This window comes from Oryzias latipes, chromosome 6 (genome assembly GCF_053564925.1).
Source record: "Oryzias latipes strain Hd-rR chromosome 6, Olatipes_Hd-rR_3.1".
NCBI classification, from domain to species: domain Eukaryota; kingdom Metazoa; phylum Chordata; class Actinopteri; order Beloniformes; family Adrianichthyidae; genus Oryzias; species Oryzias latipes.
In genome coordinates this window covers 14,612,144-14,638,031 of record NC_136242.1, presented here as the reverse complement: position 1 = coordinate 14,638,031, position 25,888 = coordinate 14,612,144, and the positions used below count along the sequence as shown (strand labels likewise).

Genomic DNA, 25,888 nt, shown 5'->3' with positions numbered 1-25,888 from the left:
CGCATTTCTGAGATCCCTATCTCGTGATCTAAACTTTTCTTAAAAACTCAAAAAATTGTATAGAACATGCTTCGTGTTTTCTCTCCTACAGTTCATCATCCTTCCACTAGGGGCAGTAAAAGGGCTCTCATAAACACTTTGGTTGTGTCCGAATTCCCACTCTAACCCCCATCTACTAAAAAACTATATAGTGCAGCACTATGTGGAGCCCTGGATTTTTAAAAGCAATTCGGACACCATGCTCACTACTTTGTTTTTTTAGCGGCGGATATGATGTCATAGATTTCACAAAGTTAAAATCTAATTAATATGAGCATTTTGCGACAATTATTTATGAGTCAACTGTCTTCTGAAGATAAAAACATTGATGATTTATTGAAAAAATACATTTTTTAGCAAAAATTCTTCTGATGCTATGCATTGTGGTCTATATTTGCTGATAGCGAGCATTGATGCACACTGGTTTTTCGCAGAGACATCTGGGAAATTTCTAGGGCACTTGATTTTGGAATGTAGATTCAGACAGCACTACATAGGGCCAAACGCACTATATAGTGCACTATTTAGGGGTTAGGGTGGGAATTTGGACATCTTAATCTGGAAAAGTTTCTCATTTTCAGAATATTATGGTTACAATAATGCATCTATTGTTGCTCATTTTTAAAATCATTACTTTATGTGTTAAAATTAGGAAAAATCTGTTTATAATTATTATCATTCATGCATCTTGTTCCGTTTGTTTCCTTTCGGGGTCACAGGGCTGCTGGAGGCTATCCCGGCCACTTAAAATTATTATTTTTTTTAAATTGCTAAATATTTTTATGGGTTGTATCAAAGGGTTTGAAAAAACAGCTTACTTCACCCCCAAAAAGAGAATTTATATAATTGTAGTAGACTTTTCTGGGTTAATTATCAAAAAAACAAAGAATCAGTGAGTCTGAACGCGCGCGCGCGCGCACACACGAGGCTCCACCCCCTAAAGTCAGCAGACGCCTCACACCTGGAGCCTAATTGACTTGAAGGTGGCCACCGGCAGGTAGGCAGTGTGGTCCTGTGGGGGTGAAGCTCCAAAACATGTGCGTGTCGTCCGGCTGTCGTCTTTTGAGTCGTGGCTCTCACGGTGCGCCATGAACGTCGCATGGGGCCTGCTGGCCGCCTTGAGTCTGCTGAGCGGCTCGGAGTCCTGGTGCTCCCCCACCACCTACTACCAGAACTGCTGGATCCGGAGGTTCCCCGGGATCTTCATCGACCTGGAGGAGTCCCAGAGGAGAGGAGCGCGGCTCCTCAACCTCTACCAGGAGGAGACGGCGCTGAAATGCAGCCGCACCTGCTGCCTGACGCAGAATTGTGAGTTTCACGGGATTTGTATTGTTTATTTTGTTTAGTTGTTTCCTGATGACGTCATCCCCACCTGTTTTCCTGCAGTTTCCTGCAACCTGGCCGCGTTCCAGTACGAAACCAGTCCAGAAAGGCAGAACTGCTTCCATCTGCACTGTCCCACACTGGAGAGCTGCATCCTGACCCACAGAGGCAACGTTGTCCTCTATAACATCACAAAGGGTAACTCGCAGAACTGCCCTACAAGCATCTGTTGTTTATGTGGAGTTTCATTGCAAAAACGGGGAAAGTATTTTTTTTTTTTAGCACAAATGAACAGTTATTGTCTGAAAGTGCAAACTTGTAGAGCAAAACCTTTTTTCAAAGCATGATTCAATTCATGGTAGAATGAGTAAATAAAAAAAATGAATGGTTATAAAGGTGAAAAAAACAAACAAAGACGAACTAAATTGATTTTAAGATAAATTCAGGCACTGCAGGTCTTTAACCCGTTTCTTTTTTCATTTTGAAGATCTGTTCACACCAGGCATGAGGCGCTGTTTAAATGCGGCTTCTTGTACGATGAAGTCTGAGGTGTTCACACTGGACAAGAAGGGAGGGGCTTCTTCTTTTGCTACTGTTTACTAGCACATGTCCGCTAGGGGTGTGTAAAATACATTTTATTTAATGATGGGAGCACTAAGCACTGCCACTGTGTCACATATATTTGCTTTTCACCCAAGCAAATTCATGGGGCTTTTCTTTGGGTAAATAAGACTTTTTTTTTTCCAACACTCAATATATAAACCAATAAGGTTTTATGAATAGGGCTGAGAAAATAAAGTGCTTTTTGTTTCCAACACTGCTAAAAGTAGCTGAACCTGGACTTTTGAAACGGTTCAAGTGTTTCAACGGTGCTTCAAAAAAGAAAAAACAAAAAACTCTGAGTTTTCCCAGCCACATTGAAATGTGATAAAGCAGTAAACCTAAACACAATACTGATAAGAAAAGTAAAAGCAGGGGTCTTTAATGTGTGGATAGAATCAAAATATTGTTTCTGTAGAGGTAACCTCCCAGTTGAATTCCACTGAAGAGTCACTTTGTTTCTGATGCACTTTTTTGGCTCCTTCACTTTTAAAATGAAAAAACTCATTGGTTTTTATTGTTTTATAGATCCTGCAATACTGTATATGAGATGTTATCAGTAACCTGAGATGAATGCGTTTCTCCATGCACTAGGTGCAGATCCTGATCTGCTGGTGTTTGGAAAATACTTCTCGTCAAACGTCCGTGTGTTACCCCATCACTACAGCCGGATCAACGCCTCGGATGCCCTGCCTTCAGACAAACGCCAGTTCATTCGCCCTGCTCCTGCAGTGCCGCCGCTGACGTCTGCAGCCACGGTTAAGCCGCCGGCCTCAACAGGAGCGCACGCCACCGCGGCCGAAGAAAAGGTCACAGCGGTCCCTTCAGCTGCCTCCATGGAAAAGATTCCAGCCACCTTAGGAAGGTACGCTCAAACCGTCACACCCGCTTCCCCCTGTTTGTCAAACACGGTAACGTCCAGACGCCAGCCAGAGACGTCTCCAGGCTTCCCCACAGCAACTACTCAAGCTCCCACTTTCTACCACTCCACCCTCACGCCCCCCCAGGTGACCAGCAGCCCCTCAACTGCTTTCATTCTCACGACTAGCTCTCAGGATGACAATGACACGGCGGGCAGCCTGGAGAGGAACCACACTGCAGGCAGTGAGGAAGGTCAGGGAGGAGAGGACGAGGACACGGAGTTTGGACCTGGATGGCGCATGGCCGCTCACACGTTGCTGGTTGCAGTGGTCATCTGTGTCACGGTGCTGCTGAGCTGCTGCTGCTCCATTCTACTGCTGGTGAGCTGGAGAGGTCAGAAGAAGAGGATGGGCCGCTACCGCACATCATGGAGAGGGAAGAAAGGCTCCATGCGCCTCATCAAGTATGTGCTGGTCCGAGAGAGCTGCTGAGGGCGGAGACCAGGGAAGAAGGCGGCCTTCAACAGTAGGATCGGGTTTAAAGATGAATTCTTTAAACGGACTTTCACTTAAAAATTCCAATAACAGTTCAGTAGAAGAATGTGGTTGTCTCCACGTTCTGCCTGATGAAAACAGACCCCATCCAACCAGAAAAACCACCACCAGAAGAGTAAATCCTTTCCACGACTGCTGCTCGCTCATCAGCAGCACAAAGACGAGACTGAAGCAGAAACAGGACAGCTTTGGCTGCGGATGAAATCGCTAATATTGCTCTGAAGCGGGGTTCACACCGGCCTCTTCAATGTGCGTGCATGAGGTCTGTGTCAACGGGCGTTTTCCCGCTCATGCGTAGAAAGTTTCTATGATTGTTTTCCGGCTCTACGTACAAAACGTGTGGTCATTCAATGAGCATCCAGTGGCAACTGTTTGAAAATTGATCATGGAGGAGAAACGAAGATTTGGGGTTTGAATAATACGACACCAAGTCTTTCAGATATTGGAAAAGAGATTACATTACATTTAACAGCAAGCCTCTTCTGTGCTAGTAAACAGTAGAAAAAGGAAGAGGCGCCCCTCCCTGCTTGTCCAGTAGGAACATCATGGGATAAAGATGCATTCAAGGATGCTCGTTCTTCAACGTAGCTTGAGGGTGAAGCATTTTTCTAGCAGGAGGGGGATCATTTGCTTTTTTTCAGTGCTTGGAACTGGTTTTTCTTAAACAATTGAACAATCAGAAACCATCTTTACTCGTTTTATTTTCTCCGAGAAGCGATGGAAACTTGTGAAATGGCTGTAGGAATGTTACAGGAAGCAGCCCCACCTTACTGGTTCACAAATGTGGATGACACCTGTGTGAAGACTGAAACCAAGGCGGTGCAGTGGACCAGAACATGACATTAACCAGAGGGGACAGCAGGAACAGCCAGCTGGCCCTTCTGGACTGTGCAGTCATTTAACCTGTACACACAAATCTACACAGTAGCTGTTGTTGCTTCAAAGTTGTCATTTTATTCAACCTCCACGCTGCTAAACTTTTAATAAACATTAGCCGTTTGTCTGAACTGCTACCAGCTCTTAATTCCAACTTGTATTTGATATGTAAACTTCATCCCTCATAGCTGTAACGTTAACCTGCCAGATTACCACAGAAATCAAACGGGGGACCAAATATTGAAACAGTAGAAGAGTTCAAAAACCTGCTGCTGAAAGCGTCCTTTCACTGAAGGAAGAGCTGCTGCTGAACCTGAGGAGTGTGGAACACAAACTCTGAACTGAGCCTCTGTTCCACAAACGCTTTGAACATACAGAAATACTTACAGCAGGACATGCGTGTTATGCTTTTATTTTTGTATTAAGCCATAATATCCACCTTACATGACCCTTCTACCCTTAAGGATGCTCACACATGATTTGCTGTGAGTGAGACGTTTGATTCCTCAGAAATCCAAGCACAGCATGTATTTAGACAGGTCCTTGTCCCAGGTTGAAGACTTTCTTAACGGCCTCCTTGTACTGCTGCATGCTCCTCTCGCTCCCTCCTTCGTTCTTCAGCCTCGTGACGGAGTCCCTGTACTCCTGCACGTCCCTCCTCTCCAGCAGCTGCTCCCGTGCTTCCTGCCCCTCTCCTTTCATGCGAATCAGCAGGTCTAAAATGTTCTTTTGGGATGGGCTGTCCTCCCACATATACTCCTCCATGTCTGCCACAGTCTTCTCAGCCTCCCATGGCTCCTTTTTCTGTGGAAAAAACAAAGATGTGCATAAAGTTAGATTACTTTCATTGGAGTAGAATGGAAACGTTCCATTCTGATGGGATGTCTTCATAAGTATTTGTGGATCTACTGTCACTACCTTTCCTGGAGAACATTGCAAACTGCTAAAGACCCACTCTGATGACAAATGGGGTTTTAATGTTTTTGTAGCCTTTTCTGATGGAGAACAGAGAAAAATAAGCGCATTTCTTTATTTAAATTGTTTTGAATCAGAGCAGATGAAAAAAGGTAGTTTGAAAAAGATAATTAAAGGACAGGTTGTTTTGTTTTTTAGCTAAAAACTGCATACCCATAATTAAAAGACCAGTAGGAACGCTTTGACAATACAGAGGTTTAGAGTGGGACTTGAAGGCAAGGCGGGACCTGAACTCTGTTCTGCTGGAATCTAAGTTTCTGCAAATAAATGCGAAAGCTGTAAATATCTAAACCTGGTTTTGTCTGCTCTGATCTGGGGGGAACGTGCAAAAAAAAGATTTTTGTGGAGGAAAACTGTCATTCATGGCGTCATTTTGACAACATGGGCCGTCAGTGTTCCTGACAGTCTTTTTCGTCCCTCTGTATGCCTTGGTGAGAGGTAAAGGTTGGAGCAGTCATTCCCGCCCCCCCGCAGTAAAGGACTGGACTTTAGAGGCGGCGTTCCCGCTCTTCTAGCGAGCAGATGTTATCACATCAGCGGCTGCAACAGTTGCTTTCTTTGTGTTCTTGCGTTACAGCCTGGTCCCTCTCCCAACAGCCTGCTCGACAAACACTGTGTCTTCTATTGTGCGTCCTAAAGGCCACTGGACAGTGTTCCGTTTCCTGACTCAAGTCCCCAAACATCTTCGCCGTGGTCGTCCTGAAGGCAGAAGTTACACAACGAGGGCAGACGCTCGTGCTGGAGCGAAGACCTGAAGACGGCCTGCTCTCATGGGGCTTTTAATGTGAAGGAGTGTCGGGGTCAACACCTGATCTCAGAGTCCATTTTCCACTTAGCTGTAGAGAAATGTCACATCGATTATACTGCCCATTCATCTCTGATTCCTCCCTAATGGACCCGGCCTCTCAGACCACTGGGCAGGAGGAATGACCTCCTCTGCTAAAAGCTTACGCGGCTTTCCTGCCAGACGCATTTAAATGATGGGGAGAATAGAAACGATTGAAGTTTGTTTTGTTTTTGTGTTTTTAAGAAGAGCCTTTTTAAGTAAACCAGTCCACAAGCATTCAGGCAGCAGCTTCATCGTGGTTTTGATGGATTCATAAAAAAAGTTAACTAATACTAAATTTGTTAGAAATTCAATGTTGATTATTTCAATTTAATCTTAATACTCTAAAGTATTTTCTTTTCAAATGAAAAAAAAACACTTATGAAGTTCTAACTAGTTGTGTGAAAGGTTACCCGATAAAATGGGTTTTAAAATGATTTAAGTTGGTGTTTTTATTAAACTGTTAATCAAAATATCTTATAAATTTAGCTTTTTCTAAAATCAATGAGGCTAAACTTTTGTTGTCAGAAATACTTAAAATATGAAGTACAAAATGTGTAAATGCATAAAAAAATAAAAAAAGCAACTTCTAAGGAATTTAATTCTGTAAAGGTTTTTAGATTTTGATCATCTTTTGATCTATTTTTAAAGTGTTCCTATTGGTCTTTTAATTATGATTGCGCTGTTTTTTTGTCAAAAATCAAACACCTGGTGTTTTCTAGGACATAGTTTCTGCAGAGCAGCAGGAGTTGAATAGAAATTCACCTGAGTTTTGGGCAGGACTCCTGTTGAGAAGCAACTCCGGCCCCGTTCCCTCCCCGCTGCTGAGAGCTCTACGTCTACATTCTCTCCTGCTAGCTAACAGCTTCTACACTCCCAACCCATCATTTATAAAAATGGAGAGTAAATTGGAGCTATCCAGCCATACAGTTTGATCCAGATACCAGCTGAGACGAGGAAAACAAAGATGTTTATTTGTCTACAAGTGGATTCATCAGAATGAAGCAGAGCCTGTGGCCTTCTGACTGTAGCAGCTATGTGACTGCTACAAGCTTTTTCCATGGTGTGCTATCATATTGTTCATGATTTCTATAAAGAAATGCAATATTTTCTTTATACATGTCCTCCTTTATCAGAAAAATGACAAAAGAACGTGTTAAAAACACTATTTTCATCAGATCGGGTCTTTAAAAATACGACCTTTGTTGCAGGACTTGTGGCTGCAGTTTGCCAAGTTTCTAAAGAAAATGCATCCGATTTTAAAGTTGAAAACTTACCCAAGACTCGTGGTAGAGAACCGTCAGCAGATACATGGCATAGTCGTAGTTCTGCTGTCTCAGTGGGCAGCTGATGAAGACGAGGAGCAACATCAGAGCATTGAAACACATTTATTTCATATCCTTTTCTTTAGTTTAACTCTTCAAGTCGATGTAAATTCTACGTACACAAAGCGCGGCCATTGAATGCACATTAGAGGTGGAGCTTTGACCAAGCAGGGACGACCCAAATCTGGTAGTGCCGTATGGATGACGTCCCCTTTAGTTTATGGACGTACCAACCGTTTGAAAATGAGTCATGGAGGAGAAATGAATAATTGCGGTTTTTGCCCGGCAGGAGTTCTGTGACACCAAGTCTTTCATACATCATGTGTAGTTGTAGAGTTGGATAAGCTCATTCTGATTCTAAAAGCCAAGACATCGCCTGTCTGTCCTTGGAGAGGAGCCCGCCATGTGAATACCCCTGAGCTTTCTTCTTTCTTTTCCTGGAATCTGTCATTTTTTTGGAGTTTTTCCTTACCGAGGAGGAGCATCCAAGGACAGGGATATCCAGTTCAGTCTAGTCTGTTTACAAAAGCAATCAGCTTTTCTATTTTATAACTGATTTTATGTTTTGTTCAACTAGAGAAGCCTGTTAAGACAACCATGTTGTACATAAAACTGAATTGCACATATCAGAATGGAGCTGTGAAAGCAAAAGTCACCAGATTTGCACCACTTTCACATTCTAACCTGTAAGAGGTACATGTGCTAGCGTTGGGTAGCGGTACTAGCGCGTTCTTGAACATGTTTGAACGTAACGCGAGGCGTCGGGGTTTACCTGTCGGCTCTGATGGTGAGCACATCCGTGTCTCTGCAGTATCTCTCACCAACAAGTTTGAGCATTTTCTTGCGTGCGTGGTCATCCAAGTTCAAACTGGACAGCTTGATCTTAGAAGCAGAGGACACGGGATTATGGGAGAAAATGCACTTAACAGTCCAGACAGAAATCTATCACAAAATGTGGTTATTTTAGAGCAGCTTATGTTTCTCTGCATGTGCACAGTCCATGAATATCTGCCTTTACACTGACTGACTTTTTTTTTTGGTTTTGATTAAAGTGATATTTAGTCTTTAGGGGGATGCATGCTTTGGCCCACAATCTCTCCCCCCCCCCCCCAGAGATGACGGAGAGCAGATTATATCTTCATTACGGGGTTTTATTTTTAGGGTTTCGACCCAGAAGTTCAGTTAAAAAAGATGCAAAATAAAGGTTTTGAAGTTCGTGAGTCCATCAAGTGTTCAACTTTCAAGGATACTGACTGGGTCCGTTCAGGATTTGGAATTTCACTGAGCTGAGATTTGCCGTCTAATCTATTCCCCGATCTAATCCACCTGGATTAGTGTCCAGTTCCTACCTTGCTGATATAATCTAAGGCAATGTGTCAGCGGAGCAGATGGCTGGTGATTAACAGGAAAAGTGACGGAGACACTTTGGCTGGGAGAATAATAAATGTGTGAAGGACACTTTGCTCCAAGTGATGCTTGTTTAAGTCGGAGGGTTATTTTGTTGGATATCTAAAAAAAATACTAAGAAATTCCTGACATACGAAATAAAACAAAAAAGGTCAAACTTGTACTCGACTGCATCAGCTGATTCTATACTATATGAGATGTTTGGGGTCACCCTGAATGATTCAGCTTTAGGGATTCATGGCTGCTTCACCTTCAGCGTCATGTTCTAATCAAATGTATGTTTTGTTTACATGTGTGGCTCTGGTCTGATGAGAGGCCTGCATATTGATGGATTAGTGCTGGTTGGGGATTAAGAGGAAGATTAAAATGTCTCAGCAAATATGTCAAAGCTAAAGAGTCACTTTTGCCTCTGAGAATTGTTTGATTTATACAGAAATAAGCAAAAACGGATGGAAAAGACGGAGCTGAAACGTCCAAAACGTCTCCGTAGTTATTAATCTGTAGACTCCTTGATGCAGTGACTCAGGTCGGAGAATAAATGTCTCCCATTTCTGATGTCAGCGGATCAATGCGCATCCCTATAACACTCTAATCTCTAGTTGGATGTCAGGCATTGGCGTCCACAGACGCCACACAAAGCAGGAGTTATGTATGAAGTGCAAAAGCAGAGCAGAGACTCACTGAGAGCTGAACGATGCGAGCTGCAGGGTTCCTGATGGAAGGACCAGCAGACACAAAGTCTCTGCTCTCTACTTTGACTGGGAACTGCTGGTCACATTTGGGCTCCGTGTCCAAGGCGGAGGGCCACTCTGTGCAGAAAGCTGAACGACGTGTTCTCATCAGCTACAGACCAAATGTCACCGTGACAGAAGCGGCTCGACTCAACTCACGTTTCAGGGCTTCACAGTGCTTCTTGATGGCTGCTGGGGTCAAATGTAGAAAGTTGGGGATCTGAAACATAGAAGGCATTTCTGATAAAGGTTTTTAACACGTCTAATCATTTACTCCTGAACATTTTTGCCCCAAATGTTTTCTCAAAAACATGGAATGACACCAGTCTTTAGAGGTCTTACTTTGGCGAGGTAACTGACGCCATGGCAAGCTGCCAGTGTGTAAAGGTCGTGTGTCACAGTACATTTACCCATAGTGCACGGATTGGTCATATGTGGAAAATGTGAGAAAAGTTGCAGTCTTTATGTGACATGTTCACAGATGTTTCACTACATTTAAATCACAGAAGAAGTAGGAATAAACCAGACAAAGAACATGTAAACCAACGCAGAACATGAACCATGCAGGATTACTGCGCTGGTCATAGGTAATTTCAACGTGATACGTGAGCCGTATGTGCAAAATAAAAGTTAAACATCGGTGGTGCATGCAGGAAAAGTCCGTTCATATCTCCACATGTGGAACGGTCGTGGAAAGCCACAAATTTGCATATGCAGCTCGCAAAAATCCCGTAATAAGTGCGCATAAACTACGTTAAGGAGGCATGGACTGTAGATTTTGAACAGCTCAAAACCAAATTCACGTAAAGACCGATCAACCAAAACCCTTGATGGACATCTGTGCAGATCCACAAATGACGAACGCAAGAAACACGTATAAATGGCGTGAATCACACATGTATCAAAGACCAAAACTTCATACATTTTCATCTTCTTTTTGGCAGCTGTGGCTTATTCTCCAGAGACTTATAGTGTGAAAAATATGGTAGATTAAAAAAAGGAAACACCGGTATTAAAAAGCTGTAACATTTTAAACTCCTACCCTCCCTCGCCTTCCAACTCAAAGCCAATCATTGTGCTCTTTAATCCAACACAACAGCCTCTGCAGAATTGTTGATACCCAAAACAATGGCTTTGCACAGATCCTATTAGGTATTATTATTCTATTCATAAATGAAGAAACGGATAAAAAAAGGAAGTGTTGAAAATAGATCTGCAGGGAGCCGACTCATTCCACAGAGTCAAAACTATGGCAGCATTTCTAGGAAAAAAAAACAAAAAAATCACATTGAATGAATCCAAATATTTATATGAAATGTTTGACATAGTGGCTCCCTTTGCTTTGTACATTCAGTTGGGTTTGACATCTGGAAGATGAACAAGTAGAAGACGAAGCAGAAGTGCTCACAGGTCAAAGAGAATTTGACCTGCCACAGATTAAGATACTTAGCGCCGGAGTTCTGAATTGAGCGGTTTTAAAGGGCATGGTAAACAGGAGAGGGGGGGGAAATCCCCTTGATCCTTTGGGCAGAGGGCATTATATAAAGCATAAAGTTATATAAAAAAAAAAAACTTCAACTTTCTATGAGTATGAGGGTTTCTCCAAGAGTGGACAGAGGTTCATCTTAGTTTAGGATGTTTTATGTATTAAAGGTAAACAAGCTAGCCGCTGCAGCGTGAAAGCGGTGCGTCAGACCGTCCTGCCGAGATCCAGCTGTGACGAGGGCAAGCGGGTGGATCTGCAAGTGGCTGGAGTCCAGATGGAGCATCTGGTGTCTGCAGCTCAGTAATCCCAGCACAGAACCGCCGCCACGAGAGCTGGCCGCGCAGCCAAAAGAGCTCCACCCACACCAGCTACAATTAACTCCTCTCATCCTAATGAACGCCCGACTCCATTTCCAAAGCATGGTAATCCACTGGATATCCAACACAGTAACAGTTTCTGAATGAACTTTGCCTTAAGAAGCTGCAAGTGATGTAAATAACCGCCCAAAAACACCATTATTTGGATCCTTTACCTGCTATTTTGCCAAATTCTAAAACTATCAACCTCATGACGTACAAAAAAACCCAACCTTTATTAACTCCAAGTTGCCCTTCTTGTGTGGGGGAACACCTCCTTTCACCGGGTAGCCCATCCTCACAGGGAGGGGGACGGAGTTTGGTCTGAAGGGAGTTGCAGCCGGATAAACCGCAGTCCAGTCCTGATCCATCGCCATCTTCTCTGTCCGGGGCTCCCCTGCCTGCCGAGCCAAACAGGAACAGAAAATTCTGTTTCACAATTTTTAGCAAAGAAATGTCAATTGTGTGAATGTAAATCTGGAAAGTATTCTGAACAGAAACAAACACTCACTTCTCTCCTTGGTCTTCTCCCTAATGTTCCTCTTGCATTTCTTTCTGGCAGACCTAAAATATATAATTGTACAAGTCTGTGACATAGACATGCAAAATTCTGTCACACAAATGTCCTAAAAGTAACATGTTATGGTAAAAGAAACTGCTACAACCAGAAAAAAAACCACAGCAAAGCTGAATTTGGTCACTTTTATTCTCAGACAATTTCATCTCTACGGTTTTTAGGTTGAAAGTCTTTAAAGTTTCTCTTCCACCCAAATGTAAGATGACAGGAAGGTCATTGTTGTTATGGCTGTGCTCATAATATCTATTATGTTTGTTTCTTTATAAATTCATACTGCTTTTTTTTCCTAAAATTTTAACAGAGTCTATCCATAAATGAATAATCTGGGTAGTGGTGGGCGTTTTCTCAGAAGCCTCTAGATGACATCGGATTAGTGATGCTTTCAAGTACCACTATAACATTCATGCACCCAAATGCCAGATGGCCTTTTTGTGTATCCTGGAAGTCACAGAGTTTATTTATAACATTTAAAATTGGTTCAAACCTCTGATTTGCACAACAGATTTAGCTTGAGGAACAAAAGTATGTTGGACATGCATGATGGGATTCCTCATGGCTCAATTCTAGGACCATTGCTGTTCCTGACATGTATTATAAAGCCTTTAAACTTTTGGAATTTTGTTAAACCATTCACTCAACAAGTCTTTTACTCCCACGAATAATATTTAAACACCTTCTGGGAAAAAAAAACAGACTTCCTGCTAATCTGTATGTGTGAATGCTGAAAGCTAAAGCTAAATATGTTAAAGTTCCACTCCGATCATCTTTTGATGTATTTTCAAAGCTTTCCCAGTGGTCTTTTAATTACGATTATGCTGTTTCTAGCCCCCCCAAAAAACAGTCATTTTCTAAGACAGACTGCAGAGCAGCAGAAGTTCATTAGAAGTTGGGGGCGGGAGTGTAGGTGCAGAGACCCACCCCATCTCCTCCTCCTCCCTACCAGTCGCTAAGAGCTCTCTATTTACAACAGCTTCCAACTTTCACATCCTAAACCTAATATTAGCGGTGCAACAAAAATGGCGAGCAATAATGGAGCTATTCAGCCGTACAGTTTTGATCCAGATGCCAGATCGGACGAGGAAAACAAAGACGGACGTGGATCTATTTGTCTGCAAGTGGATCCATCAGAATGGGAGTATTCTCTACGGCACAAATATGACCTCTATTAAACGGCATTTTTGCATCTGCTTCTGATTAACGACAATTCTAATAAAGAAATACTCAGAAAAGCTACTACAAGATAAATTTTCTTGATATAAAAAGGCCACCAGAACATATTAAAAACAACTAAAAACACAATTTTTTTTGCAGGGCTCCAGACTGCGACCAATTGGTCGCATTTTGCGACCAAAATTTGAGAGTGTGTGACTGAATTTTACATCCAGTCGCACATGCGCGACCAGTAAATTTGCCTCCCCCACCCTACATATTTTTTTATACATGAAACGTGGAAGGGGTACGTCAATGATCAATGAAATAATCAATGAGACGCGAGCGCACACGCACGCAGGCAGACACACACACTCGCGCACATACTCATGAAACGCGAGCACACACTCGCGTGATGCCCATCTGTGAGGCGGCCAATGCGTGTGAGAAGAATAGGGAAAGCCACTGTAAGTGGCTAAAATGCGTGGAGGGGGAGGGGCCTAGAGATAATCGAGCACGCGTAAACATCTGTGGGAAGGAAACGGAGACAAATATCACAACCTCATCATGTGCGTCTGAGCTATGAATAAGCGAACTATTGATTTGTTCTTCCGACCTGCGGCTAGTGTACCAGTGCCAGAGTGTACAGCAGGGGTCTCAAACTCGCGGCCCGCGGGCTATTTGCGGCCCCCAAGATGATATTTTGCGGTCCCCGCCTTAATATGAAGGTTTAATGTTACTGCAGCCCGCCAGTTTGTATGAAAGACACTTTTTCATCGTCGTGCACGGAGCTGACCAACCAATCACAGTGGGGTAAATGACTCTTGGGGGCGTGACATTGACCGGGCTTGAAAGCAGGAAACCTGACAGCCCCCTCCCCAGACCACATGAAGGACTTCCTTACTTTCCTTTTTAGAACGTATCTATTCGCTCGTAATTTTCTACATACATGCAGTCCGTGCTGAACTTTTCTCTGGGCCGCACAGACCCGGCGGAAGGTTTAGGTTTTGGTGACGGTTACGGCGGCGCATCAGACGGTTCCGCGGGAGATGGTCAGCTGAGGAGAATAATTTAATGTCCCACACCTACATGCGTGACAGCTAACGGGGCTTGAACTTTAAACACTTATTGATGCACACACTTATTGTGCATCTTGGCTGTACCTATTTGGTGTCACAAAGATAAATTCCCATCCGTTTTCTTTACTTATTTGTACTGTCATGACAGCGATGGTGCTGTCAGTTTACCTCGTTGTTGCATCTTCAAAAGTGCAGAATAAAATGTGACACTGAATTTGAAACAGCACATTGTAATTTCTGCATCTATTATTAAAGTATTTATTAGTAATACAGTGGAAATTAGTGGATTTGGTTAGCATGTTGATTTACGGGATGCGCCTCTAAATTTTCTGGTTGTGCCCCTAAAATTTTCAGTTGGGGGCCACTGTGCTCCTAGTGAAAAAAGTTAGTCTGGAGCCCTGTTTTGGAACTGGTTTTTAAATGCAACTCATCAATATAATGAGTAATTGAAACATTAAAGTAACTCATGTCAAATTAGCTGAAGAAGCAGACTATCGCTGAACCACAAGACAGTAAATAATAAACCATAAAAGCTGCTACAGTAACTTATTAGTAGAACTCTGCGTCTTCAATAAATAAATGAAATAAAGCAAAAATAAGTGAAAATTTCCAAGATTATGATATAAAAATATGAAACCATTTTCCTTCATAAACACTGTTTTTCTCATCAAACCTTCTCTTTCTAGGACCTCCTTGATTACAAAGCAGTACTTTTACCCGCGTCTGAGCCAGGATGCTGTTCAAACTATATTACAGGACTTACTACAATTTATTATAACCACAAATAAATATTGCACCAGAGCAGCTAAGTTATACGTCAGTCTGACCATAAACATTCTAGTCGTCCAAGAACCCGTCACAAGAACTACCGCAAAAAATTATATTTGTTTCTACTCAAATCCCGTTAGTTTTTGTTAAAAACCTGTAGTACGATTAATCTTGACACAGAAAAGAAGTGGTATACTATGCCGTCGTAGCACCTTACTAGCTAGCTAACTCAGCATCCCTGGTCTTAACTTAAATTAGCACTAAATAAACGTTTTGACTCGTGCAAAACTCACCTTTGTTCCTGGAAGAACTGTTTACAGACAAAGCTGTGGCGTACGTTACTCTGCTGGCTGGTTTTGACTGTCCAATGTAAGAAAAACTAGTACGACCTAGACACAGAAGTGCTTTGCCTGCGTGCGCAGCCATCTTTTCCAAGTGACGACGGAAGCCAAAAGGGACAAAATACACCGAACGCAAAAAGGCTCAGCCGTGCGAATAGTTAGAAATTGTGCCTCCTGGGGGTTGGTCAGCTGCATGGTCAATTAAAGCTTTAAAGTATAAACTCAACACAATTTTATGGATTAAAATAGCAAATGTGATATACCATTTAATATATACTAATGACAATAATCCCATTCGATGTGCGTTCTTACTGGTAGACTCACGTTTGACCAGCTGTTCGCTCTCATCTGCCAGCTGCTGCTGTTTGAAACAAGTGGTGCATTCAAGTACATTCCTGACATACAGATATTATTACTTCGTGTGGCCAAATATTTGCCTGTACTATTTATTTGTTTGTTTTTGTTGTGTTTTATAACTTGTCTGGTTTCTATTGATTTAGTATTTTTCTTTGTGCATTTCAAATACAATAAACCTGACAGCTGCAAGCTTTAATTACCACAATTATAAATATTATATAGGCTGTAAAAAGCCAACTTTTATTATTATTATTATTATTATTATTATTATTATTATTATTATTATTATTATTATTATTATTATTATTATATCCAAATAAAAATGTAGCTGTTTTATAGTTTTGGTTGAACAACGCTTAGAAAAAAATTCTAAATAGACTCTGCTTGCGGTAATGACATAACAGTTTTAAGTAAAAAAAAAACACCGTGGATGTAGACGCCTCATTATTTTTTCTGTACTCAAGTTTAATAAAATCTGACCTAAAGAAAAAATGTTGTCATCTTGTTGTTTGTTTTCCTATGGGAACAAGCTTAGGCACCGCAAGTGTCGTGAAATCCGGAACGCCATGAAGGCAGCATTTGTCCATGCACAGCTGCGATGCACTTCTGAAGAGACAGGTCGTGTCCTGCAGTCAGCAGCCGATTGATGAGGTCTTTGGAGTTTCACTGTTTCATATAAAACCTGTGTGTTTCTGAGCGTCAGAGGAGCATTTCTGATCGATATCATGTCCGGCTGGAATCTATGTGCGTAAAAGAAGCAACTTTTATTTTTTTTTTTAATTTTTAAGACGTGTTCTTTATGAGAGCCACATGCAACAACTTCAGTCTGGAGAGTTAAGGTGAGATTTTCCACGTTTAATACAAATTATTTCAGCCTATATTTCATTTCCAGTGGAAAGGGATCTTATTGTTTGTGTTTTGTTTCTGTGTTGGCCGAAAAAAACAACAACACATGTATAATTTTAAAAGCAGTAGAAAAAAAGGATCAAACCAAAGACAAGGGAAAAAAACCAAAAAGTTTAATTTCTTTACTAAAAAACCTTTTCTTAAATCATAAATTTCACTGTTTTGGTCCCATTCGTCTTTATTGACCCTAAAACAGCTAATTTGCATGAAGATACATCCATGTAATTAACAAGAAATATACATCTTGAAATAAAAATAACAACATTTAAACCTATTGTTAAAGTCAACATAATTGTGACTTTGTTTGAGTAATATAAGTTTGCTCTACTTCAAAAACAAACTCACAAATCACATAGTTTTCTTTGATCAAACTACTAATAAATTTACTAAAAAATCAATCAATCCTAATCAAGCAGTATGTTACAGCCAACATCTTGGTAGTTTTCAATGTAAAGGTGTTGCTAATTAAGACATAATACTAGAAAAATTTCCAAATCACCTTTTATTTGACTAAATGCTGACAGATTGTTTTAAATTAATATTTGAGTCTTATAAAACAGTCAACAGATAATAAGTCTCTAACGCTGTGATGTCATTATAGTGGTGCAAAAAAGCTGTTATTTTGGTTTCAAATTGAAAGAAATGTTCAGAAAAACTAGGTTTTATGACAACTGATAAGGTAACAAAAGTTGTATGAGTGGATGCAAAGGTTCTGTATGGTTGGCTCTTAAATATGAATTAATGTAATAAAAAAATTCTTCACTGTTTATTGACTCATTTTTGCTTTGTTTTTAAGCAAAATAACAACTTTTCTGTTAGTTATAATTAAGGAATTTTAAAATTTGGGGCATAAATTCATAAGTCCTGGATTTTTTTAAATTCGATTTATCTTCATTCTGTTTTACACAAACATTTGAAATTTAAATTTGAAAAACAAAATATAAAATGCCATTAAAATATTCTTCATTTACAGTGGTTGATTCAGTTTTGCTTTTTTTTTTAGCAAAAAAAAACACACTCATGCAATCAACAAGAAATAGAAATTTTTAAAATATAAAAAACAAAATAAATCTATAGTTAAAGTCAACATAATTCTGACATTTTTCAGTAACATATGTTTTATCTACTTAAAAAACTAACACATAAAACACATAATTTTCTTTGATCAAATGCATTTATTATTGAATCGTTCAATCATAATCAAGCAGAATATTACAGCCAACATCTTCTTGGTAGTTTTCAAAGTAAAGGTGTTGCTAATTGACATATAATCCTAAAAAAACTCCAGATCATCTTTTATTTGACTTAATGCTGAACCATTGTTTTAAATCAACATTTCAGTCTTATAAAACAGTCAAGAGATAAGAGGTCTCTGTGACGCTGAACCCACAGAGGTCATATCAATATAATGGGAGGTCAGTCCACAGTGGGCTCAGATACTTTGGCTTCATTTATCAGCCTTTGCTTGTCTGTTCATTGTGTGTCGGATAAGGTTGAAACAATTCCGTTCGTCTCGTTTATTCTTCCAAAGTTGAGAATGGAGGGACTTCCAAAAAAAGAAAAAAAAAAAAGAAAAACTGGAGCGTTACCAAAAAGAATGAAATCTTTAACATGCAATTTGTAGAATTGCCTTTTATTTTGACAAATGCAAAGTTTTTTTTGTAAGGGGCCGTTTACTGTAATAAACTACACATCCTACAAGCTTTTATAGATTAATCAACTAATGAACAATTAAAGATTTTCTGTTGTTTTATGTGTTTTACTTTTACAATAATCCAGCGATGACTTCAGGCATAAAATTCTGTAACAAAAGGAGGAACACAAAACCCACGACTGCAAATATTTGCAGCTTTTATCAGTCCCAGTTTTGCACATTTGATGTTGCGTCTGTGGCGTTTCGGGTTTTGTAAAATGTTTTTATTTAAATGTGTTCGTAGCGCACAGCATGCATTTGTTATGCTTCTTAGAAGAGACAGGGTTTGACATCCATTTGGGACACCAAACATTGAGCAGTTCCTCCTGCAGAAAATCCTCAGACGAGGTCGCTGGAAATGACCTTGAGGTGCTGTAATTTGCAGTCATACTTGATTCTGTCCTGAGAACATTTGGAGCCTGGTAGGCGTTTCTAGTATTCACGACTGCTAGAAATTCAAATCAGCATCAAAATTTAGTATATTTTAAAACATATATTTTTTTTTATGAATTTCTTTGCATTGCACTAGATCCGTACATTCTGGTGCTCAGGCTGCAGCCATTATGCAATGTAATGCTCTAATCAGCATTAGCACTCTGTGCACAACAATCCGCAGCAGTGTAATGGTAACATGCTAAAAAGAAGAAGATTTATTACTGTCAGATTTAATCTGTTGACGTTTTTAGATTAAGATTTATTTTCCATGCATGTGAGGGCGACACTTGTCAGAGTAGCAGATGTTCATACAATATTCAGTATTACACTGGAAGCTTTAATTTCACAGCATCTGGATTATCATGAAAAACAAAAATGATGATTTATTGCAGCATGCGGGATGTCATAAGCTACTAAGAGTGCGGCAAAAAAGATGTTTTTTTTAGTTTCAAATTGAAAGATGTTCAGAAAAAATGACAAATGAAAATGGAACAAAAGGTGTTTGAGTGGATTCAAAGGCTCACTGGGGTTGGCTTTAAAATATGAATTAATGGAATAAAAAAAAAATCTTCAATCATAGTGTTTATTGATTCATTTTTGCTTTGTTTTTAGGCAAAAAAACAACTTTTCTGTTAGTTTTAATGAAGGAATTTTCACATTTGTAGCATCAATTCATAAATTCTGGATATCTTAATTGCAAATAACTTGTTCTCTTCATTCTTTTTTAAACAAACAATCAAAATTCAAATTTGAAAACCACAAAAATATATAATGCAATTAAAATATTCTTCTTTAAGATGTTTATTCATTTTTGCATTTTTAAAGAAAAAGAACAACCTTTCTGCTAGATTTTATGAAATAATGTGTTATTTTGTGGAATAAATTCACAAGTTCTGAATTTGTTTATTGTAAATAATGTGGTGTTTGAACTATGTTTCCCACAAACGACAAAAATTTGATTAAAAAATCAAACAGAATATTAAATGCAATTTAAATTAGATTTATTCAGTATTTATGTCTGACTGTTCTCTTAATACATTTCGCAGGAATGGAAAAACATGGGCTTCAACAAAGGCTTCCTGCTGCAGGTAGCTAGCTATGCGTAGCTAAGTTTAGTTTCTACTTTTTATTTTTTTCTCCGAAACGTTTGGTCAGAACCTGTAAGAACTTCGAGACCATCCTGAGGGGCAGCAATGGGGGAACGGAGGACACGCTCTTTCCACGTGGCGTGCCACATGCAACGAGACCGCGACAGGAGGATGAGGAGCTCGTTTATACACTGCAGTCCTAACGGATGCGCCACCACGAGCCTCAGCCTCAGCCTGGACCATGACATGGACCTTGCAGCTTCCACCGGAAGCATCACCAGCAGCACGGCTCTGCAAGTCCCTGCATCGAGCATCCGATGCTACTCTCCTGTTTCACTGGAACTGGAGCCCGTTGTGGTAAATAATGGATCAGGCATTCCCGGCTGCCCGACTGCTGACACAAAGGACCCGGCGGTGGAGAATACAAACAACCAGCCCTCCGTCACCCCAATCCCGCCACCCCTCCCTCGCTCCAGTTGGCTGCGTCATCATCAGAAGGAATTTCAGAGTCCCTACATCAAGACCAGCATGCAGGGCGATGTTTACAACTTTCTAGAGAGACCTGCTGGAATGAAATGCTTCCTCTACCACTTTCTAGTGTGAGTTTTCTTCATATCCGTTTCTGCTCATTATGGAAAGTTGCCATCAGAACGAGCTGTTTACTAACTAGTTTGGGGCAACATTCATGAATTCATCTTCTAAGCCGTTTTGTCCCTTTCGGGGTCATGGGGCTGCTGGAGCCTATCCCGGCCACCCGTGGGCGTAGGCAGGGGGAACCCTGGACAGGTCACAAGTCTGTCGCAGGGACACAATCACACACCCATAAACTCTCACATTCACACATAGGGGCAATTTAAAGTAACCAAATAAACTGTGAAGGATGTTTTTTGGACGGTGGGAGAAAGCCGGAGTCCCCGGAGAAAATTCACCCATAAAAAATCCACAAAGAAAGGTCCCCCATTCATAAATATTGATCAAAATGACCAACTCGGTGACCCTTTGATCCCTTTTCTTTCCATTTTTTGAGAATTATCCTCAGAAATTTGACATATGGTTCTTTAGCTGCATTTGAAGTTAATCAGAGATTTTTTTTTTAGCAAGTTGGGATTTGTTGACTCTTTTAGGGCGCTTTTTACACCAAACCCTGTTTGATTTGAATGTCTTTATTGTGGCTTTTACTTACACATACAGCTGAACTGTTGGTGGGATTGAAGTTGCTCGCTACACGCTACAGGTTTCCAGAGAATCAAAGCAGCCCTACCATCCTGTTTTGGAGTTTGTCAATCTTTCATTCAATGGTTCCTTCTCTGTAAATTAAAGCCCACATCTCACTGTAAACTCCAAAAATCTAGATGGATAGTTTTAGCATTTCTGCCACATCTACCTTTTTTTTTAATTATTACCACTAAGATGACAAACTTTGCCCACTAACTCTTTTCTCTCACCTATTATGTAATAATCTTCTAAATATTCCTAATACCCAGTCAGTTTTTTTATTTTGTTTCACAGAACCATGCTTACGATAACAGCTCTAAACAGGAAAACACACACAGACTCACTGTTTTCTTCTAACAGACTTCTAGTCAAACACTCTCTAATTTAAGATGCAGCTTCATGGCAACTTTAGCCTCATTCTGTTTTCCATCAAGAAAGCGTTGCTCCATGAAGTTCTGCAAAACCAATCAAATATTCATGATTATATGTGATAAAACTACAAAAACTTCAAAAATTCCAAAAAATGTTCTTGTCAAAACTTTTAAATAAATCTAAGAAGTGGTGGCATTAAATGTAATCCAGATGACACTCATTCATGTTTTGAGGGTCAGGTCACCTCATCCAGGGGACCTGACCATGGCTGATCAGGCTCTGTCCCCTCTTCAGGCAGAGCCATCTGGAAACTTTCTCTGCCTCTTCCATGTCTTTGTTAAAGGCTCTTTCTTGTCTTGCCCAGTGTGCCGCAGGCCTCACTCGGAGAGTAGCTGGCAAATCTCCGTCTCCCACCGGCATGCATCTGGTCCTCCAACCACCCAGTTCTTCCTGCTGTGCTCCACCAGCTCTTGGTTCTTCTCCTTCTTTCTCTCCTGTGCCTCCTCCATCCCATCCCCCCCAAGGAATTGTCAGGTTCAGCAACTCCGACTGCTTTGTATCTTCAGAGACCAAATTGATGTCCGGGCTCAATCTTAGCTTGGTGATGTGCTGTGAGCAGTATTTCCTTTAGCCTTTGCCCCCTCTTAAAACACAGCACAGGTTTGGCCAGAGCTCAATTGTCATTGATTCCATAGCTGATTACTTCTGCAATGGATTCTGCAAAAATGTAATTTATTTATAATAAATAGTTGGCATGTGTATTTAATTGACTCGTTCAGAACAAAAGCTCAGGAAGACTATTCCAAGTGCTCATGTGAAATCGCAGCCTGAATGGAACAGTCCAAGGAGGAGCAGAAACCTACAGTTGTTGCATGATCACCAGCTTATAAAAATTGAGATCACTTCGGTTTTTCAAGAATACCCGCAATTGGAGGAGCCAGAACAAACCTTTTATTTCAAAGGAAATGATATGTCTAACTATAATGTAGGAATTAAAATGATCCGGAAAGTGAGAATAATGTGCCATATAGGAGAGCGGTGGAGACAAAGACCCAAATGCAATACAAAATAAGGTAGAATGACAGAATCTTATTTTTTTCCCTTTAAAACAGATTGAAAATATACCATATTTTCTACGCTATAGGGCGCACCGGATCATACGGCATACATTCCATAAATGGTCTACTTTCAAACTTATGTTCCTTATAAGGCGCATTAAGCAAGACATAAGAGTCCATCTGTCAGTCAGACTTTCTTCACTCCGTTCACAGTAACTCTAGAACTTGCTGCATGTTAACCACGCTAGAAGCGTTAGCAATACCTTAACCAGAATACGTGTACTTCCCAACTGTGTTTGCAGAACATAAAAAAACTGTTATACCGCTAAAACAAATGTTACTGTTCTAACTCCCGACCTTGTTAATACCACATAAAAAAATAAGAAAAACAGTCCAACACTTCTACATGTTAGTTGTGTTTGCGTTTTCACAATAACACCCAACCAAACATTTTGACAGAGTGCTATATACCTCTCAAAATTCCTGTAACATCAGTAAACACAACACAGAACTAATCCATGTATAAGGGACCTCAGATAATAGGGGGCACTGTTGTATTTGAAAATTTTTTTAGGCTTTTAAGTTCACCTTCTAGTATGGAAAATACGGGCACCCCATAAGCTTTGTTTCCCCTGAGCGGTCCAGTCCGATATTTAGAGCGTTTCCAATCTAAAACTAACCTATTAAAGTAGATCAAACCAGACCATTTTTTGGTGCCCGTTAATTGTAGGTCCATAGAAAAATGGAACTGATTGGTTAGGCCAGAGCTACTAATGTCAGACAATGAGATCCATTGAATGGGCAACGGTTATTATAACAAACAAAAGTGACAAACCATTCATTTATTCATTTTCTATTCCATGTTTCCCTTTTGGGGTCATGGGGCTGCCGGAGCCTATCCTGCGCCAACGTATTCCTCTTCGCTGCCCGCAATCTTCTCTCAAACAACATTAAATGACTTGTATATACGAAATACCAAAATTCAAGCAGAAAACAATTAGGTGCTGGATGACCTTGATTGTTATTGTTGATAAAGTTGCTTTTGCTGTAGTCGCACTACTGTGACACAAAAAGCTACGCAATCGGTCTACAACCCACATGCGCCGTTATGGCCCAACTTTGAGTGGAAATGCTCGCCTGAATTGCCTGGACCATTCAAACTGTACCAGACCGTACTGTACCGCTCAGTGGAAACGAGGCTGTATTGTGCCACGATTGGAAAATAAAGGGAAAAATAAAAGGGTGGCAAACCAAAAAAATGACTGAAAACTCAAAACCAAGAACCTATTCAAACAAAGGAACAGTCAACTGAAACAGAAAGAGGCAACAACAATTTAAACTAAAATCTGCTGTGATTGCATCTGTGGCAACAACAAAAAAAGCACAAATAAAACAGTTTTCTGAGCATCCCATATAAAAAATACAAAAAAGTCACATCTCCCTGCAACTTCCAAACTGCTGGATTGCAGACTCTTTTTGCTCCACTGTCTGGAAATAGTTTTGCTTGAATATGTTTTGTTTCACAGTCCAGAGGCCATCATCCTTTTGCTCACTGTCAGCTGATATAAAGTCCCCCCGCCTCCTCGCCTTACAATCCATAACAGGATAAAGCGGCTATATAAACACAGTATTACAACTTAAAGTTGCAATAGCATAAAAAAGGGCTTTCGTGCCACAAGTTAATCTTTGAATCGTAATGCCTTTTTGCCATTGATGGAATGTAGCTGCTTTGCAAAATTCTCCTCAAAAACATGTGTCAGAAATGCAGTCAGCATCATTTTTAGGAGTTAAATGGCAGATATTTATCCTTCTGTGCTATCAATTAAATGAAAGCCGTGTCAGGACTTTTAGGTTCCTAGGTTTGTTTTTGATCAATGGGCTTGCATAGGCTAATGAATGCAACCATTTGAAGATAGCATGTTCTTATGGGGATGTTGAATTGTGCATAGATAGTCATTGAAGTATAAAACCTTGGCCTCAGCCCCGTACTGAGGTGATGATACAGTGCAGTCATAATAAACAGTCACTTCCATGAAAAAGAACAATTCTATCAAAGCTGCTTTTTACGAGTGGCCATAAGCGTCTGCCAAACAGATAGTCAGTGGTTCAACTCCCCCTTGAAGGTCATCTTGTCCTCGGGTGGCAAACATGTCCATTGTGAGAAACCTTTAACTCACTTTTGATTAAACTGTCTACAAAAAAAGCTTAAAAGCCAAAGAAAACCAGAAACAAGCATGTCTTTGCTAATGATAACAAAAGATAACAAAGAGCAGGGGAGATGTGGTTGTTATGGTTACACCAGACTCAAAAGTCCAAAAGACGTGGATCAATTCAACCTTTGAAAGAAATTGGTCAATGATGTAAAGGGATTTATCTGATTCGTTGAATACTTCAAGCTGCTAAGATTGTTTTAGCACATTTACGGTTACCATTTATCGCAATTTTTGACGACTTGGGTGCTGGACGTATTACCCAGATTGTTATTGTGATAACAATATAGTTGGTATTTTTGTGCAGGCCTAGTGTGCATTTTTTATTTTTCTATTGACTCCAGAAGTATTTTTTCATGAAAAACAAAAATAAAAGAATGTTAGAATAAAATAAATTAAGGAACGTACACCAACAAAAATCCAATGTCTTAGTGATTTAATAGAATTATTTATTGAACATAATAAACGAATCAGAACGGGACTAATTGACTGTACTTAAAGAAATGATTAAAAAATTGTCAGCACAGACGTGTCAAACTGAGGTGTACTGAGGAAGTCAATCTCCCTCCCTGAAGTCAGCTGCAACAGAAACATATGATGAATGAAAACTCATAAGAGCTCAGAACAGCCTCCAAAGAGGATCACCAAGGGCAAAGGGCATCAGTGTCAGACCACAACATCTGTCTCTGTTTATACTTAAGTGGACTTCATCTGAGACAGCCAAGAAGAGAAACTGTCACATCACATATTGACAAGATACCAGTCTCCTGGGGGAGTGTTCTTTGGACACACAAGACAGAAATGAGGATTTTTAGACAAACATTTAATACCTATGTTGACAGATGCAGGAATGAGGTAAACCATCTCTGCTGGCTCAGAGTTTCTTAAATCTGAGCTGGAACAATGAAACCATATAGCTGCGATCACACCGCCCTCAGCAACGCACGTTCAAGATGCCACTTCCAAAGAAAAGTCCATGTAAATGCACGTAAATGTGCACTTTAGGCTTCTGTGTTTAAAACTCGTGTTCATTCAGTGTTACACACATTTTCGGGCTCTAAGTACAAAACGTGTGGCCTTAGAAAGTTTTTGTACCCATTTGACATTACACAACAAGTCTCTTCCAACTGTAAGTGTGCGATTACGGTTAAAAAGCTGCCTATCCTGTGTGACCACCATGGACTAAACGCGTGTTCAAGAATGCATGTCACATGTGAATGTAGCAAGCTTATGACCAAAAACACAAACAGCTAAAACACACATTGTACTTTTCTGAAGTGT

At 40.4% G+C, this 25,888-nt stretch overlaps 3 protein-coding genes across 10 annotated transcripts in view; 2 read left to right on the top strand and 1 right to left on the bottom strand.

Moving 5' to 3' along the window:
- Nucleotides 1–951: 951 nt before the first annotated feature.
- mansc4 (MANSC domain containing 4) lies at nucleotides 952–6,656 on the top strand. Of its 3 annotated transcripts, none has more exons than XM_011475897.4 (4): nucleotides 957–1,347; nucleotides 1,426–1,560; nucleotides 2,557–2,827; nucleotides 5,806–6,656. In XM_011475897.4, the coding sequence occupies exons 1-4, from the start codon at nucleotides 1,128–1,130 to the stop codon at nucleotides 5,981–5,983; spliced, it is 804 nt and encodes a 267-aa protein (XP_011474199.1). In that variant the 5' UTR covers nucleotides 957–1,127; the 3' UTR covers nucleotides 5,984–6,656. The 3 variants fall into 3 exon arrangements, with proteins under 3 accessions (XP_004069938.1, XP_011474199.1, XP_011474198.1); XM_011475896.4 differs by lacking the exon at nucleotides 5,806–6,656 and adding an exon at nucleotides 3,011–5,519; XM_004069890.5 differs by lacking the exon at nucleotides 5,806–6,656 and having other exon boundaries at nucleotides 952–1,347; nucleotides 2,557–4,384.
- Nucleotides 4,650–15,408, bottom strand: mrps35 (mitochondrial ribosomal protein S35). Its single transcript, XM_004069500.5, has 8 exons — nucleotides 15,226–15,408; nucleotides 11,871–11,923; nucleotides 11,593–11,760; nucleotides 9,677–9,737; nucleotides 9,468–9,607; nucleotides 8,152–8,261; nucleotides 7,332–7,401; nucleotides 4,650–5,057 (listed from the first exon to the last, which is right to left on the bottom strand). Exons 1-8 carry the CDS (start codon nucleotides 15,356–15,358, stop codon nucleotides 4,785–4,787), a joined length of 1,008 nt encoding a protein of 335 aa, XP_004069548.1. The 5' UTR covers nucleotides 15,359–15,408; the 3' UTR covers nucleotides 4,650–4,784.
- Nucleotides 15,409–16,190: 782 nt separating this feature from the next.
- kcnq1.2 (potassium voltage-gated channel, KQT-like subfamily, member 1.2) overlaps nucleotides 16,191–25,888 on the top strand; it is a 201,959-nt gene continuing 192,261 nt past the window's right edge. For 4 of the 6 annotated variants that reach the window (XM_078949288.1, XM_078949286.1, XM_078949285.1 and 1 more), the window contains exons 1-2: nucleotides 16,209–16,469; nucleotides 19,711–20,351. In XM_078949288.1, coding sequence (XP_078805414.1) covers nucleotides 19,858–20,351 — 494 coding nt within the window. In that variant the 5' untranslated portion in view covers nucleotides 16,209–16,469; nucleotides 19,711–19,857. Of the gene's footprint in view, nucleotides 16,470–19,710; nucleotides 20,352–25,888 lie in introns of all 6 variants that reach the window. The other 2 variants (XM_011475895.4, XM_020703847.3) reach the window with 2 other exon arrangements.

Coding starts and splice junctions, on each gene's coding strand:
- mansc4 (XM_004069890.5), top strand. CDS start 1,128: ATGAACGTCGCATGGGGCCTGCTGGCCGCCTTGAGTCTGCTGAGCGGC. Junction 1,348..1,425: donor CTGCTGCCTGACGCAGAATT/GTGAGTTTCACG, acceptor GTTTTCCTGCAG/TTTCCTGCAACCTGGCCGCG. Junction 1,561..2,556: donor CCTCTATAACATCACAAAGG/GTAACTCGCAGA, acceptor TCCATGCACTAG/GTGCAGATCCTGATCTGCTG.
- mrps35 (XM_004069500.5), bottom strand. CDS start 15,358: ATGGCTGCGCACGCAGGCAAAGCACTTCTGTGTCTAGGTCGTACTAGT. Junction 11,924..15,225: donor CAGTTCTTCCAGGAACAAAG/GTGAGTTTTGCA, acceptor TATATATTTTAG/GTCTGCCAGAAAGAAATGCA. Junction 9,608..9,676: donor GCACTGTGAAGCCCTGAAAC/GTGAGTTGAGTC, acceptor CACGTCGTTCAG/CTTTCTGCACAGAGTGGCCC.